We start from the raw sequence: 15810 nt of genomic DNA, 5'->3' as shown, positions 1-15810 counted from the left end.
GTTTAAAGTGTTAAAATTACAATTTTGTACCATTATCTCTAACACATTGGAGAAATTGGAACAATTAGTGGTACCAAAACTCAACACATGCCCCTCCAAGATCCTGCATTAGCCTCCAAAATCATGGCTGCCATTGTGAAATATATTATAATATTTAACAAGCAACATTATATAATACACTCACATAGCACTTTATTAGGAACATCTGTACATCTTGCATTTATTAATTAGCCAATCATGGGCCTAAAAGCATATAGATACAGGCTTTGGGTAATGTTCATGACATTAGTATGAGGTGATGCTGAATGTGGTATGGTTGTTGGTTTGGAATATTTCTGGTTTGAATATTTCTATAACTGCAGATCTCCTGGGATTTTCATGCACAGCAGTTTTACAGTTTACTCAAAAAAAGAGAGAAAGAAATTGTAGAGTGTGTTACAGTTCTGTGATTGAAAATTCCTTCTTAATAATAGAGGTCAACAGTGAACGGCCAGACCGGTTCAAGCCGACATAAACAGTTACAAAAGCTCGGATTAGCACTCTGTACAATTGTGGTGAGCAGAAAAGCATCTGCACAGCATGACAAACCTTGAGGTGGATGAGCTACAACAGCAGATAGCCATGTCAGCTTTCACTTCTGTCATCCATGAAATGTATGTGAGGCTACCAAGGCCACAAACTGGGAAAAGACCACATGATCTTTTTCTTGATCTTCACCTGTCCAGTCTGTACCCATGATAGCCTTAGATTCTTATCATTGGCTGACAGAAGTGGAACCTGATGTGGTCTTTTGTTGTTGTATCTAATCCACCTCATGATTTGATGTTTAGTGCACGTTTAGTGTTAGGAGTGATTATTTGAGTTCTCTCTATCCTTCCTGACAGCTCGAACCAATCTAGCCATTTATGCTGTAGAACTCTAGAAACTGTTGTGTGTGAAAATTAGCTTCTGAAATACTCAAAACAGCTAATTAGGTACCAACAACCATGCTACTGAGATCACATTTTTTCCCCATTCTGAGGTTTGAGGTAACATGAATGTAATGTGTTCCTAATAAAGTGGACACTGTGTGTACATAAATACATACATGCAGAACTTTTTATTTTCATAATCTCCAGTTTATTTAGAGTCTTGGAATATTCTATAATATTACATATGAAAGATGTCCAACCCAGGGAAAAAAGTCCTTCAAAAAAGACTTCTTAATGCATCCAAACATTAGGAAACAATGAGAATTTTACTCTCCATTTTTTCAGGTTCTGAATGATAATAAAATGAAAATCACTTAATATTTAATACATGTTTATTCATCTACTGTTTGTGCTTCTCTCATGCATTAATGATGGTTTGTGGGTACATGTGGTTTCTCAAACCACAAAAAAGGAATTGCAAGTTACAGAGTAATATATTTTAATAAATGCTGTTCAACTTTGCCACTGTTTTAAAACACACAGTGCATAGGTGTTTAATATAGCAAAAATCATAGTGGTATTTTTATGCTAGACAATATGTACTTGCCAAATCTCTCTCTCTCTCTCTCTCTCTCTCTCTCTCTCTCTCTGTGTTTCTGCCCCCCTCTCTGTCTCTGTCTCTCTCTCTCTGTTTCTGACTCTCTCTCTCTCTTTCTGTCTCTCTCTCTCTGTTTCTGACTCTCTCTCTCTTTCTGTCTCTCTCTCTCTCTCTCTCTCTCTCTGTTTCTCTCTCCCTCTCTCTCTCTCTCTCTCTCTCTCTCTCACACACACACACACACACCTCAGAGGACTAAGTGCTCCAAGCATTCCTGCAACGTTTCTGTTTCAGACACAGTCAGGAGGATGGTATGGTGGATACTAGACTTGGTGATGGTGAAGATGCATTGATTGTGGTTTTGTCAATAAGTGTGAGAGGCACAGATGCTTTAAATGTGTGTTCAGAAACAATAACGTTCTTTACAACCAAGGCAATAAACTCTTATGATGTGTCAATAAGCTAAAATGTCTTCGGTGAGACATTTTGAAATATTACAGTGTATATTAGTAATATTATTACTAATATTAGTAAATATTAGTGCTTTAGAGCACAAAGTACAGCCTACTTTAAAAAGAAATCTGTCATTTCTCCACATTGAATTTTTTTCATAATAAATCTGCACAGCTTAATTTTTTTAATATGCAATCATCCTGCATTTTTACTTCTTCTTAAGGACCTGAAACTAAAAACATTCAATAATATTTAGAGATATTCCAGTGCTGAATGATCAGTTTACAGGCTTTAAGATTTTTTAATTGCTGGGGTTTAAAAAAAGCTTGATTTTGCTGCAGCCTTTTTTTGAAATATTTTTAATTTTTATTTATTTTTTTGCAGATAAATACTTCAATTGGCGAGATTGAATACATGTGATTCTTTTTCACTACTACCAATGAAAACATGTATGTAATTATTTTCTATGATAGCTGTACTCACATTCGAGGGCTTTGGCTGAATGCGTGTTTTATGTTGTGACGCAAATCTGGAAAATTAGTGGCAATTTTGAAAAATTGCAATCTCCTCTGAATATCATGGATGTGCTTGATTTTGTATAAAGTTTTGCAATTTTTGATAAGGACTTCATGAAGAACAGAATGACGAGTAGAGTCTGAATTTGTTTAAGAACTCTCACAGGTTCTGGCTAAGCACCAAACCAGTGTCCAATGTTTACATGCACTATAATCTCCTATTCTGAGCTTCATACTTCTGCACCTGCGGGAGCATTTCTCTCGCTTGTGTGACATGCCATGCAGTTTACAGTGTTCAGTGTACACAGAATGAATCATGATGAAATTCTCATCTAAATCCATACGACTGTGACACGTCATCTTTTAAAATGAGAGCTGAAGGGTGGAGCAGATTTTTTAAACAAAATGGTTCCTAACAAGCTCCCTAGCTGTTTGAATTCTGAAGCAGCCACATCACTGTGGTGCTCATTAAATGGCTTACAATTGCACTTGTTCTCCTTTTCACGTAACCATATTTACCTGACCACCACAAACACAAATATTATTCCAAGTTGTGAGCTTCTCATTTACAACCTCACGACCTAAACACCATACCACTGACATGTATAGACATACCTTTTAATCGCCCTCCATTTGTGTCTACTGATCTGTTAAACCTTTCAAGCATTAAAACACACACCTTCAGGTAGTGATCATGTGCAAATGTCTCTAAATGAATGCAGCACAACAGATATGGGAACAGTTCTTTATTTAATATTTTATTTAATTAACTAAATAAGTACCCCTGGTAAAATTTTTGTCATGTAACCAACGAAAACCATGTCCAGTTTTTATTTATCTATTGTGAAATATCAACCAACAAAAGTGAAAAACAACCTTTTTGGGGAAAAAATAGAAGAAAAAAATAACTTACAATAACTATCAGCTGTTGCTGTAGGATTTTCTTGAGTTTCTTCCGACTGCTGAAGCCTTGGAGAGCTTACAGAGTATGTACGAGATCTCATTGTTCGAAAGTATCGATCAGGAGTGGGGTCTAAAAGAATTTCCCAAACACTAGAAGCAGACCATCATCAACAAGTTTAGAAAAATGGGGCACCACAGGGACATTACCTAGAACAGGACGTCCCTCTAAAATTGACCAAAGAACAAAAACAACTTATCAGGGAGGCTGACAAGAGACCTACTGAAACATTTTAAAGTAGCTGCAGAAATATCTGGCCAGCACTAGTCAGTCCCTGCATGTGATAATAATTGATATTCTTAAATTATTAATTTATTCTATTCTTATTTAATAATCTTCCACCCAAAGAAGCACGGTGGTGGCAGCATCACACAAAGGAGCTAGTTCTCTTCAGGTGGATTTGAGAGTCTTGAGAAGAAAGAGGAACTCATGATTGCTCTGATTATTAATCTGTTCTGGCACGAATCTTTCTGTTAGACAGCTAAAGATTAAAATAAAATCACCATCTAGCATGACCACAACCCAAACCACAAATCAGAGAAATGGATTTCTGAAAAAGCAGACCAAAATCTTATCAAAAAACCTGTGAGCGACTTGAGGAGTGCTGTGCATAGGAGATTTCATTGCTAGCAAAATTGTCTCTTACCTAAAAGGACACTGTGCTATATTAAAAGCAAAAGATGTAAGTAAGTAAATAAGTCATTTATTGAATAGCAAAAATGTGTACCAGGATGTATGCAAGCAGCAACATACAAATCAACACAATATAAAACCGGGCCAGTAGCTGTGTCAGAATGGCACATGAATATTTTGAGGTGCTTATGTGGACAGCTGTTATCAAATCAATAAACTAATCCAAATGTAGGCACATATAATTACATTGAAAGACTCATGAGGGAAAGAGCTCTTGGCCATAATTTGGTTGACAACTGATGTCTGGTTGAACAGATAGCTGTTGACCTACACATGGCTCAAAAAGTAAAAACAAAGCCTTAATAAAAATGTTTGAGTTCTTTAAAACAGTACACATCAGTCTGCTGGTGGAATGAAATCAGACTTTTTCAATTAGTATAAATAAATGAATAGTTTTATCATTGTATTATAATATTAGTCAGGACACTGCTGGCTTTCACTGTTAGATGTTTTTACTTCTGTTGGGATAACCTTACATCTTCAAATTTTAGATGTTTATGACCAAGCACTTGGAGCATCTCATTCATTCATTCATTCATTCATTCATTCATTCATTCATTCATTGTCTATATCTGCTTATTCCTAGGATTCCTAGGGTCACAGGGGTCTGCTGGAGCCTATCCCAGCGCACATAGAGTGAAAGGCAGGGGTACACCCTGGACAGGTCGCTAATCCATCGCAGTGGAGCATCTCAGAGAGCAGAAATAAGTTTGATATTACCATTTACTTTGAAGATATAAATATTTGTGTGATTTTTTAAAAAATTTTCTATGAATATATTACCCCAAGTAGACTACGTAAAAATAGAAATACTGAAAAACTACACATTCTTAAAGCCCTGAGAATATACTTCTGTGAGCTTTTGACCACCACTCTGGAGTTTGATATGATAAAGAAATAAAAAAAATATATATATTTTAAAATTTGCTAGTCATGAGCACACTGGCCTTCATCCAAATATGCATCCAAAACAACACTGAAACTGCAGTAAGAAAACAAAACCAATGTTCTGCAAAGGCATGTTCTAGCTTCACTCTATTGAAGAGGGCACAAGTTCAGTATGGCGTCTTTGGTATATTGTTTAAAAAAAATGCATATGTATCTAAAACCTTGCAATACATTACAGGAACAGGCTCAGTGCTGTTATCCTCTCCAGGAAAGTCTCCATCAAATTTTTAACACTGAAAAAGAAAACTTGAAATATTAATTATGAGTTAATCATTTTATATATTAATTTGTGATCATTTTCTTGAAAGGTGCCATTAAATGAGCTGACTGTATTGCCATATATATGAAATACTTTATACAGGATTGTGGGACATCATTTATTACCACTGGTTCTATTATTACAGCTTTATTACCTCCCTGGAATTAATAACAATTTATTACATACTTAAAATTAACTAATAATTCTTTCCTTTTTGTAGACATACAACATGGCCCTGATGGAATTAAGGCTGGAATTTACAGTGCTAATTTCTAAATGTGACATATGCTGAGGGAGAAGAAGTATTTAAATCCTCAGTCAGTAAGAGCTGAACCAGCAGCATGGGCTAAAGTTTAAGTGGTTGCAGTTTTGCTTTCCTCTCTCTCGGGTAATGCTGAGAAAAGCCATGGCTGAAGGAAGGGGCCACACGGCCCTTGTGCTGTTTCTCTGTTTCGTTTTTTTTTTTTTTTTTAAAGATCTTTAGATTGTTGTTGTTGTTGTTTTTTTTTTTGGTAGACTGCTTACATTTTGACATTAGGCTCCTCATTATTTAGTGTGTCATTCTCAAATGCCTCCTCAATTTGTCTTTTTCTCATCACCCAAAAATGCAAGTTTCTAAGTGGATACGAAGACACTAGCATCTGATATAAACTCTGTATTGTAACAGGCTCTTGCTTGTCTTGATAAGGACTCCTGGTAGATGTGCAATAGGCAAGAAGGACATTTTCATTTATTACCAATTTAGATTTCATTTGAAATTCAGAGTCGGTGAAGGCTCTCTAGCGGACTTCAAAAAGTGCCGTCTGGACTCAATATTAAATAAAATGAAGAAACTGCGTGATTCAGGTCCGTGTGTGGGTGACCAAGGCGAGATGTGCAGAGAAGAAATAGACAGGACAGTAACTCACTTAAACCCCCCAGGCTGAGGGTGTTGGGAAGTTCCAACTTTAGTGTCTTTGATCGCTTCTATCTTCCTGGCAGACATTTCCTAAAAACTCCTATTATATCCACCCCTTAGTTCACTCTGGTGTTCACATCCTCCTCTCCATATTTCTCCACATTCCCCTCCTCATCAACAACTTCTTGTTGTAATTAGCAACTCTTGCAACAGTGGCTCACTTTCACATTTTAATTGCTTTTGCCAGCTGATGTCTAAGGCCCTACTTGGGGTGTGAAAAGGTTGGGGAAAATGTGCTCCATGTATTTGGATGCAGCTATTTTGGGACAGCAATATTGCCTGTATCACAGTATTAACTGTGGAGCATTTATGCTGTATATTTATGCAAATTTAGAGAAATTTAGAGCTCCAAAGTATTGGCTGTTTATTAACTAAACTGCACAGAGAAAACTTTCAAAAGTGCATATGTGTGTGAAAGTAGTGGCAGAGGGGCATGAGTAAAATGTTAATATGTTTTAGAAGAAGAATGTTGAGTTTCCAAATACAGGCATAAGGATTATCTGCTTTTTAGGGACAGATGGCTAATTGGCCATTAGAATGAATCTTCTTAGCCCACTTGGCACTGAACTGAATGAGTGATGAATGGCCAACATGATCTCACATATTACTCCTGTACATAAGGACCCAATTTTCTTATAAATTGTGACTGAAACCTGGTGACTGAATCGCCTTTGTGTCCCTGTAATGAGCAGTAGGGTAGTGGAGCTCCATGGGGTGTATCTCATTAATCATGAGAGTGTGAGCACTGTCGCTTCAACCCACATCGTTAAAGAAAAAAATCCACCCTGGACGACTTGCACAAATTCATAATGAATATGTGATATTCAATAACTTCCAGCATTTCTGAGTTGACTTTTTCTTAAAGCTCTCCTACATTACCCACAATGATGTTCGACAACCTGCTGCTGGTGGCACCAGTGGGAATTAAGCACATTTACCTGACTGTCTGAGCAGGAAAATTAACCAAGTTACCAAGTTTTAGTCAAGTTGGTCCAGCAGCTGTTTAATCATTTAGTTTATGCTGCTCTCACAGCTCTGCTCAAACAGATTAGGTTCCAAATCTTTGATAATATTTCTCATATTATCATACTGTATATCATTAAGTGCCAGGGTGTGTTGCTGACCATGATCAACACAATATGCACACAATATGCCATACTGACAAACAACCGCTAGACTCACTAGAATAACAAACATACATCACCATCCAACAAACCAGCACCAGAATCACTAAATAATATTTAAGTATGAGCATATATAATATGTTTCAGGGTAAGCTTTTATACTCATTCATTGATGAATGTTACGATCTTATGTTATGTTCATAAATACAGCATCTCTCAGCGACAGAGCAACCGGAGACCGTTCATTCAACCGGAGAGCTGGCGATATGAGCAACACTGACTGCTGGCAACAAGATGTGGATGTGTCCAGTGATTGGACAAAGATGAGAACAGTTGAACGTTATGCAAATAAGGAGAGGTGCAGTGGCTGCTAATGGGAGTGAAGACTGTAGAGTGCATGTGATCTGTCTCCTACTTTGTGGAGCCAGACAGTCCGGCACTTGGACTTTCGATGAAAGCACACACACACTGTTTTTATCTTTATCTCGTATGATGTGCTGCATATATATGCTGCTGAATTTTATATACAAACTCTCTCCCTTCAAGGTTTTACTTTAGTTGCACAAAAACTGATTTGTTGTCAAATGGAATGAAATGCTTGTTGCGGTACCCATATTACTATGGGAACCAGTATTGAAGTCACCAGTGCTGGTCACATTATAGTACAGTGACTGGCATCTTATGAGCCTGGCTTCAGTTCTTCATGTCATACATGTACACAAACACACACAAAAAAGCTACTCATGTAGCCACTATTACACCAATGTCAAAACATGAGGTAATTTTTCCCCTCTTTCCATTCCATTTTTAATATATAGTTCTTTACTAATATTTTATAATTTTTTTTTTTTTACTTGAGAGCAACTACATACATTTAAAACATTCCTGTAGCAATCTGGCAGGCAAATATGTTAAAGTTTTCCCTGTTGTGTGAACATTATGTTTTATATATTTCAACACTTCATCCCAAATTTCCTAATTTCAACCTGGTTTGTTAAAACAGCACTCAATTAATTACACACAAAGCTAAGCAAATAAGACAACAAGAAAGAAAGCAAGAGAGACAGACAGACAAAGAGAAAGAGAGAGAGTGTGTGTTATTCCTCTGAGTCGTGCCTTGCTTCTGTGCTGCTACTGTAGATTTTAAATGTGTGATTGTAAAGCAGGGTGTATGGTCATGCTCTCTGGCTCTGGTTAAGGCCCAGGGGATAAGTCAAGACTGAGGTCTAACTTTACTTAATCGCATGGTCTAAGCAAGATTTGGAAAGGTTCCGGATGATGCGAGGGAGTATGTGCACATGCCACAGGGGAAAAGCAGAGAGAGAGAGAGAGAGAGAGAGAGAGAGAGAGAAAGGGGGGGGGTGAGAGAGAGACAGAATCACACTTGGTAATCTCAGCCATCCTCCTGAGGGAGCTGGTATCTTCAGGGGGCATCTTTCACTTGATGATCCCACTCATCACCTACCTCCACACTCTCTCTCTCTTTCTGTACCTCTTTCTCCCACCGAACCTCTTGGGAGCTCGCTCCTACCTGTCAGTTTTTCTGCCTGTGGGCGGCTGTAGTGGGGATGGGAAGGGGTGCCAGGCTGTCACCGTGCCCGCTGGAGGAGTCACCTTTCTGGGATCTGAATCCTAATGAGGTAGAGAACAAGGGGGGGAGACAGATGGGGATGAGTGCAGGTCTGACAGGCCAGCATGCAGCTCTGCTGCAAGATTATTTTTGGTCATTTATTACTATAGACGCTTTAAGAGGTTGTGCCTAAGCGTTTGGTTAGGGGAAAAAAAGAGAGCAGAAGTGGTCTGCACACAGTCATAGCATGCACACAAACAACACAACCACTTAAGTATGAATAAAGAGTGGGCTGAGAGAGAAGGAGAAAGAGGAGGGAGTGTCAGTATGAGTGGACCCCATGATGATAGGAATATGTGTCAATTTCATTCTCTGGGGACATTTGAGGGCTTTAACTTTTCCCTTCTGAGGTTAAAAGGGCTAGTTTAGGTACAGAATAATTTACCTACAAACATCAACACTGGCCACACACCCTGCCAATAATTTAGGATAGCACAAAGTTTTCTAAATTTTGTTCTAAGATCATTCAATAATTATTAAATATTTATTACAATGATACTTATATAATTATTCTACTGGTAGTAATATTTATACAGAATTTTCAGTTTCAGTTTCACCTGCTTTGGTGCAAATAAAAATGACAAGAAATGCACCAGAGAGGTAACAGCAAGACAACCCCCAAAGGGTAATGATTTTACATGTGGTGGCCACAAACAATTGCTCTCCCCTTATCCTTCCTGACTGATTTGTCTTTAGTTTTGTGTTTTGTTAGGGTCCTTGTCACTACTTGTAGCAATCACTCAGGCTGCATTGGTAATCCAGCTCCACAAGGATGGCACATCCATATGTACTGCCACAAGAAGGTTTGGAGTGCCTCCTAGTATAGACTTAAGCGCATGGAGTAGATACCAGGAGACCGAGCATTACGTGAGGAGAGGTGGACATGACCATTGAAGGGCAATAACCCAGCAGCAGGTCTGTTATCTTCTTTTTGTGAGGAGGAACAGGAGGTGCACTGCCAGAGCCCTACGAAATGACCTGAAGCAGGCTACTGGTGGACATGTTCCTGACAAAACTGTCTATGTGGGTGACACAAGGGCTCAACATCTTCTAGTGAAACCTGTGCTCACAGCCCAGCACCATGCAGATTTATTGGCATTTGCCAGAGAACAGCAGAATTGGAAGGTGCACCATCAGTGCCCTGTTCTCTTCACAAATGAGAGCAGGTTCACACTGAACACATGTGAAAGATGTAAAAATAAGATACCTGCAACATCATCCAGCATGAGTGGTTTGGTAGTAGGTCAGTGATGATCTGGGAAGGAATATACATGGGGGGTTGTACAGACCTCCCCATGCTAGCCAATGGTTCCCTTAATGCTTTTGGCTACTTGGATGAAATCCTTAGAAGCATTGTCAACGCTTACATTGGTGCAGTGGGCCTTGGGTTCCTCATGGTGCAAGGCAATGCCTGGCCTCCTGTGGCCAGAGTGTGTAGGCAGTTTCTGGATGATAAAGGCATTGATGCCATTGACTAGCCCTCACATTCCCCAGACCTGAATCCAACTGAGAACCTCTGTGACATTATGTTGTAGAGCATAAGTAGCACCACATACTGTCCAGGAGCTCACTGAAGTCCTGATCCAGGTGTGGGAGGTGATCCCCCAGGACAGCAATCTCAACCTCAAATCTCATCAGGAGCATGCCCCGATGTTTCCAGGAGTGCATACATGCATGTGTGAGCCATACACACTACTAACATACATTATGAGTTGCTGTAATGATCAGTTTGCAATTTAATTTTTTTCATTTGATTTTCAGTATGATTTTGAACCCAGCTCTCAATGGCTTGTCATACTTGTACACAATATACTGTAGGGTTTCCATATATATAGGGTTTCCATACATATAGTCTTTTTCATACACCTTTCTATGTAACAGATGTATGTGCATTATTTCAAAAACTAATTTTAACCAAACATTAAAGATTAAAAGAAATATTGGGCTCTTTATTCACAGTGGAATTGCTACATGATAAATGCTGGTGGTCTTTTGGTCTTTATCATCATAAACATGAGGTCAGCAGAATAGTAATGCATATTTCCTGATTAGACTTTTCCAGTATCAACCGCTAAGGCACACTTTTCTTCTTTTGTTTTAAATGGTCATTATTCAGCCATGCAATATAGATCGGCATTGATTGTTGAAAATATGTTCAGAGGTGTGTCAAAAAAGTCAGCCAGATTTGCTTTTGTTGTTAGAATGTAACTGGTGTTAACTAAAGCAGGTCAGACAGCGCTCATTTTGTGTCATATAGAGCTGTAAGCTGCATCTCTGACACAAAGATAGCTCGAGGACAGCTCACCGGAGACGCAGACCTTCTGTTTGGACTGAAAGAACGGATTTCCACTAGATACAGCCAGATAGAACCAGTGTTAATATTTGATGTGTCCCCTGGTTTTGGCAGGACGCTCTCGGGCCTGCTTGGTGTATGCTGTACTCTTGCACTGTCCTCACATTATGTTGATGCAACTGTGGATTTAATCCTGAAATTGTACAGATGAATGAAAAAAAAAAAGAAGAAAAATACGTACCACTATTTTACTGTTTATTTGCAAAAACAGGATTTATGCCAGTTGACATTTTGCAATAATAAAGGGCAAACAACAGCAAGCAATCATTCATCATGTGCTTTATCCTGATCAGGATTACAGTTGGTACAGAGCATGAAATTTGTGCACAAGGTGGGAAAATTTACAAATGATGGAATGCCAGTCCATTTCAGGTAAACACACACACACACACACACACATAATTTAATCTTCCTAATCCACCTCACATGTTTTTGGACAATGGAAGGAAACCAGAGGAAACCTATGTGAATATGTAGAGAACACAAATTATACAGTAACCCAAACTCAGGATTGAATCAGAGACCCTGGAGCTGTGAGGCAGCAACACTTTCCCCTATACCACTAATAGACCCAGCGCTTCTGTGTAATATAGGAAATTACCATTTTATTTATTTTCCATCACAGCAGAGTTAAAATTGTTTTTTTTTTTTCTCTTTTTTGGAGTGTGACTTAGAACCTACCACAGTCCACCGTCACCACCCACAACCCAGCATGTCCCTTCACTCATTGTGTGTGAACGAGTGCCCACTGAGTCGGAAAAGGAGAAGGGAGGAGAGCGGGATTCCATCATGCGTAGATATATGTGAGAAAATTGTGCTCATTTGTTCCAGTGTTGATTCATTTGTGTGAAGGTTCCTAAGAGAGAGAGAGAGAGAGAGAGAGAGAGAGAGAGAGAGAGAAAGAGAGAGAGAGAGAGAGAGAAAGAGAGAGAGAGAAACCAGCTGTGTTCATTATGGAGACACAACTGCATACATGCAGTTTTATACATAATATGACAGAATGTTTGTCAATATAGATCTTTCCCCAAACTGTCTTAAACATGTTCCAGCATGGCAAAATGAGCTCCATGAAAACATGGTTTGTCAAGAATGAAGTGGAAGAACTCGAGTGGTCCTAACTTAGCCCTGACCTGCATCCCAAGCTTCCTCACCTGACATCCGAGCCTGACCTTTCTATTGCTCTTGTGATGGCCGTGCTGCAAAATCTAGTGAAATGCCTTCCCAGAAAATTGGGGATTATAGTAAAACAGAGGAATAAATCTTAATTGGGATGTTCAACAGCATATGGGTGTTATGATCAACATATGGGTGTTATAGCTCATATGTGTGTTATGATCAAGTATGCACAAACTTTTGGCCATGTAGTATATAATGCAATATAATTTAGAGTCAATTGCCAGTGTTTGTAATGTATAAAGCCTGTATTTAGCATATCAGAATATATAGTTGTCTCTTGAGTACCTTAGATTTGTCTCTCATGTCACTTACATTATAGTTATAACACTTGTGCTTTAAATGGCAAAAGCATAAACCCTGACGTGGTTTTGCCTGTTACTGAGCTCTCCTGATCTTGATGGGGAAAAAAATATGCCTTGTCATTCGCAAGGGGGCGATGAAGAGCTGCTGTGTTCGCCCTGTGGCAATGGAAACGCAGAAAGTTTGCGTGTGTTTTAAGAGGAATGTAATTGGGCCTTTTACTGATGAGAGCAAACTGCTCCCAGTCCATCTGTGCTAATAACAACCTGCAGCGGCCACCGGGGTGTGTGTCCCTGCCTCAGGTAGCCCTCGTTAGCGTTCCTTCTGTGTGGAAAGAAAGGTCTCTCTCTCTCTCTCTCTCTCTCTCTCTCTCTCTCTCTCTGAAAACAGTTCGAGTCAATAAGCTTTAGTTTCATGGCCGTTACAGCAGTTACAATATTGATAAAGCACTGAAATGGCATATTTTATACACAAGTAAAAAATCAAAGTATTTGTCTTTCCCTGTCTATCACTCTGTCTGTCTGTCTGTCTATCACTCTGTCTGTCTGTCTGTCAATCACTCTGTCTGTCTGTTTGTCTATCCCTCTATCTGTCTGTCTGTCTGTCTTTCCTTCTGTCTATCTGTCTCTCTGTCTATCCCTCTGTCTGTCTGTCTCTCTGTCTATCCCTCTGTCTCTCTGTGCATGTTTTATATCATGGTACAGACCGATTTGTCCAGTTCTAGCAAGGAACAACGATTAAAAACTGCAGTTTTATTAAAAACCAAAACGAAATAAAACCCGCTAAAGAATTTTCCGGTTAGACAATGAGAGTTAATGTTATGTTGTAGGTATAGCATTCACAATTATAATAATTGGGATAATAATTATAATTATGGCAAGTGGAGGTTCTTATAAGGATAGTAAAACAAATGTTGTGTGTGTGTGTGTGTTGTAGGAATAACATTCATAGTTATAATAATTGGGATAATAATAATTATACTTATGGCAACTGGACGTTCTTATAAGAATAGTAAAACAAATGTGTGTGTGTGTGTGTGTGTGGTTTCTTACTTTCACATGTGCGATGATGTCTTCACATGGGATTCACTATCACACCGGAAATGTGTGAAATTACACATGGTGGGGGGGGCATGTATTCGTAATTATTTTTTTCAAATTCGAAATAACTCGCAAAAAATGCAGAAAAGTGCGCAGTCGTTGAGCCATATTGCAAAAGGAAAAAAAATCGGAGGGGGGAATTCCGTTTTGATTAATAGGACTGTATTGTATGCAGATCATTCTTTAAAAAGCAAGCAAGCAAACAAACAAACAAACAAACAACAAATTGTGTTTAAGATTACCAGGAGAGACGGAAAAGATTAAGTTGCGTCTGCGCCAGTTTTGCGCAGGAATGGCACGCGGGTTCGGGATTCACGCTCGAGGAGAAAACCAATCACTCGACCTGTTGGTATTCACGTCCATATCAGACTGAGAGAGAGCGGAGAGAGTGGAGAAGGACAGGCAGGAGTAGTAGAGAGAGAGAGAGAGAGAGAGAGAGAGAGAGAGAGAGAGTTTCTTTTTAAACACCACTCAGTGAGAGGTGGTCATTGGTGCTTGAGGGCGAGCTGATCACCCCAGAGTTTTTTTTGTCCTCCTGTACCAGAAGTTGCCTCCGCTCACGCGCAAACTTTTCCCCTTCTCACCACAAGTATGGATGTGTTTTATCCATGTTTTCAGGACTTCAAACGCTGAACCGACCTGGTTCCTTCAGTACTCATTTCAGTCCCATATTCTGGCTCACAGTTTTCCGGGGGAAAAAAGAAATATTTGTCTCTCTTTATAGCCTTGGTGTAGCTTATTGTTTTGTTTAAGCTTGACGCGGCTGTGTGCGTGCGCTCAGTGTGTCCGGTGTATGTTCACTCCACGGGACTAAGCGCTGTCGGAAGGTGCGATGAGGCTGCTCGCTTGGAGTTTGCTAATCCTGAACCAGTGGATTCTGCGAAAGGTACGATCAAAAACACTTGCTTTGTTTCCCCTAAGCGTTATAAAATGTTATACTAACACATGAGTAACGCGATTTCAAGCTGTCGCCTGGTCAGGATGATGCTCAGAATATCGGGTTTGGGTTTGTAAAGCACGCTCCGTGTTTTCAGATCAACTTTTCACCCTCGTGGTCATCGGACACACAGGGCTCTCTTCATTTCTGCCTCATAGACCTTTTTGTTTATTCCCAAATCCCGTCTCTGTGGAGCGAGTCTTTTTAGTCATTTTAACTATGAGTATTGTAGTGTCAGCTGAGAGCATCCCACCGGGAAAAGAGCTGAATCCTGTCATTTTTTTTGTTCCTCCGTATGAACTGATCTTTTTTATTTATTTGATTTTGTAATTTGTGCGCACGTGATTTCTTTCTCCCTTTTTTTCCATTATCGTCTTATCACTCATACCCTCAGCAACTCTTTTTCATTTCCCTCTGAAGTTGAGCATGTACTTGCCCCGAGCTTGGTTTATCTCCATTATCGTCATTTACACAGAAGAGAGTTCACTCATTGAAGTGTGTGTGTGTGTGTGTGTGTGTGTGCGCGCGCGCGCCTGCCTCCCGCTACAAAGTCTCTTCTTTTACTTTTACACATTTTGTTCACCGAGTGTGATATTTTAACTCTTTAAAGCTTATTGATTTCTACTGACACTACTGAGTGTGTAATAAGCATGTAATAACAGGTTTATTTAAGAGTGTAATAACCTCTATCATTATGGAGTCCATACAATCCCTCATACAAGCAGGTGTGTGATCAGTTAGCTCTTTTCCTCCTGTTTTATTCCTCCTCTATCTATGACCTTCTTAATTAGAGCAGGATGATAAGAAACTTTGCTACAGAATTAGTTTGTTCATTTCTATAATGAATGTTTTATGAAACCAAAAAGCGTCTCTCCTAGTTGCATATAATGCTTTAAA

The 15810-nt window shown here is 39.2% G+C and overlaps 1 protein-coding gene across 1 annotated transcript in view; it reads left to right on the top strand.

Moving 5' to 3' along the window:
• Positions 1-14406: 14406 nt before the first annotated feature.
• Positions 14407-15810, top strand: part of LOC131361224 (neurexophilin-2) — a 66765-nt gene continuing 65361 nt past the window's right edge. The window contains exon 1 of the mRNA XM_058402204.1: positions 14407-14862. Within this exon, the coding sequence (XP_058258187.1) occupies positions 14809-14862 (54 nt within the window). The 5' untranslated portion in view covers positions 14407-14808. The remainder of the gene's footprint in view (positions 14863-15810) is intronic.

Source organism: Hemibagrus wyckioides, linkage group LG11, assembly GCF_019097595.1.
Source record: "Hemibagrus wyckioides isolate EC202008001 linkage group LG11, SWU_Hwy_1.0, whole genome shotgun sequence".
NCBI lineage: Eukaryota > Metazoa > Chordata > Actinopteri > Siluriformes > Bagridae > Hemibagrus > Hemibagrus wyckioides.
This window is presented reverse-complemented; position numbering and strand designations above follow the sequence as displayed.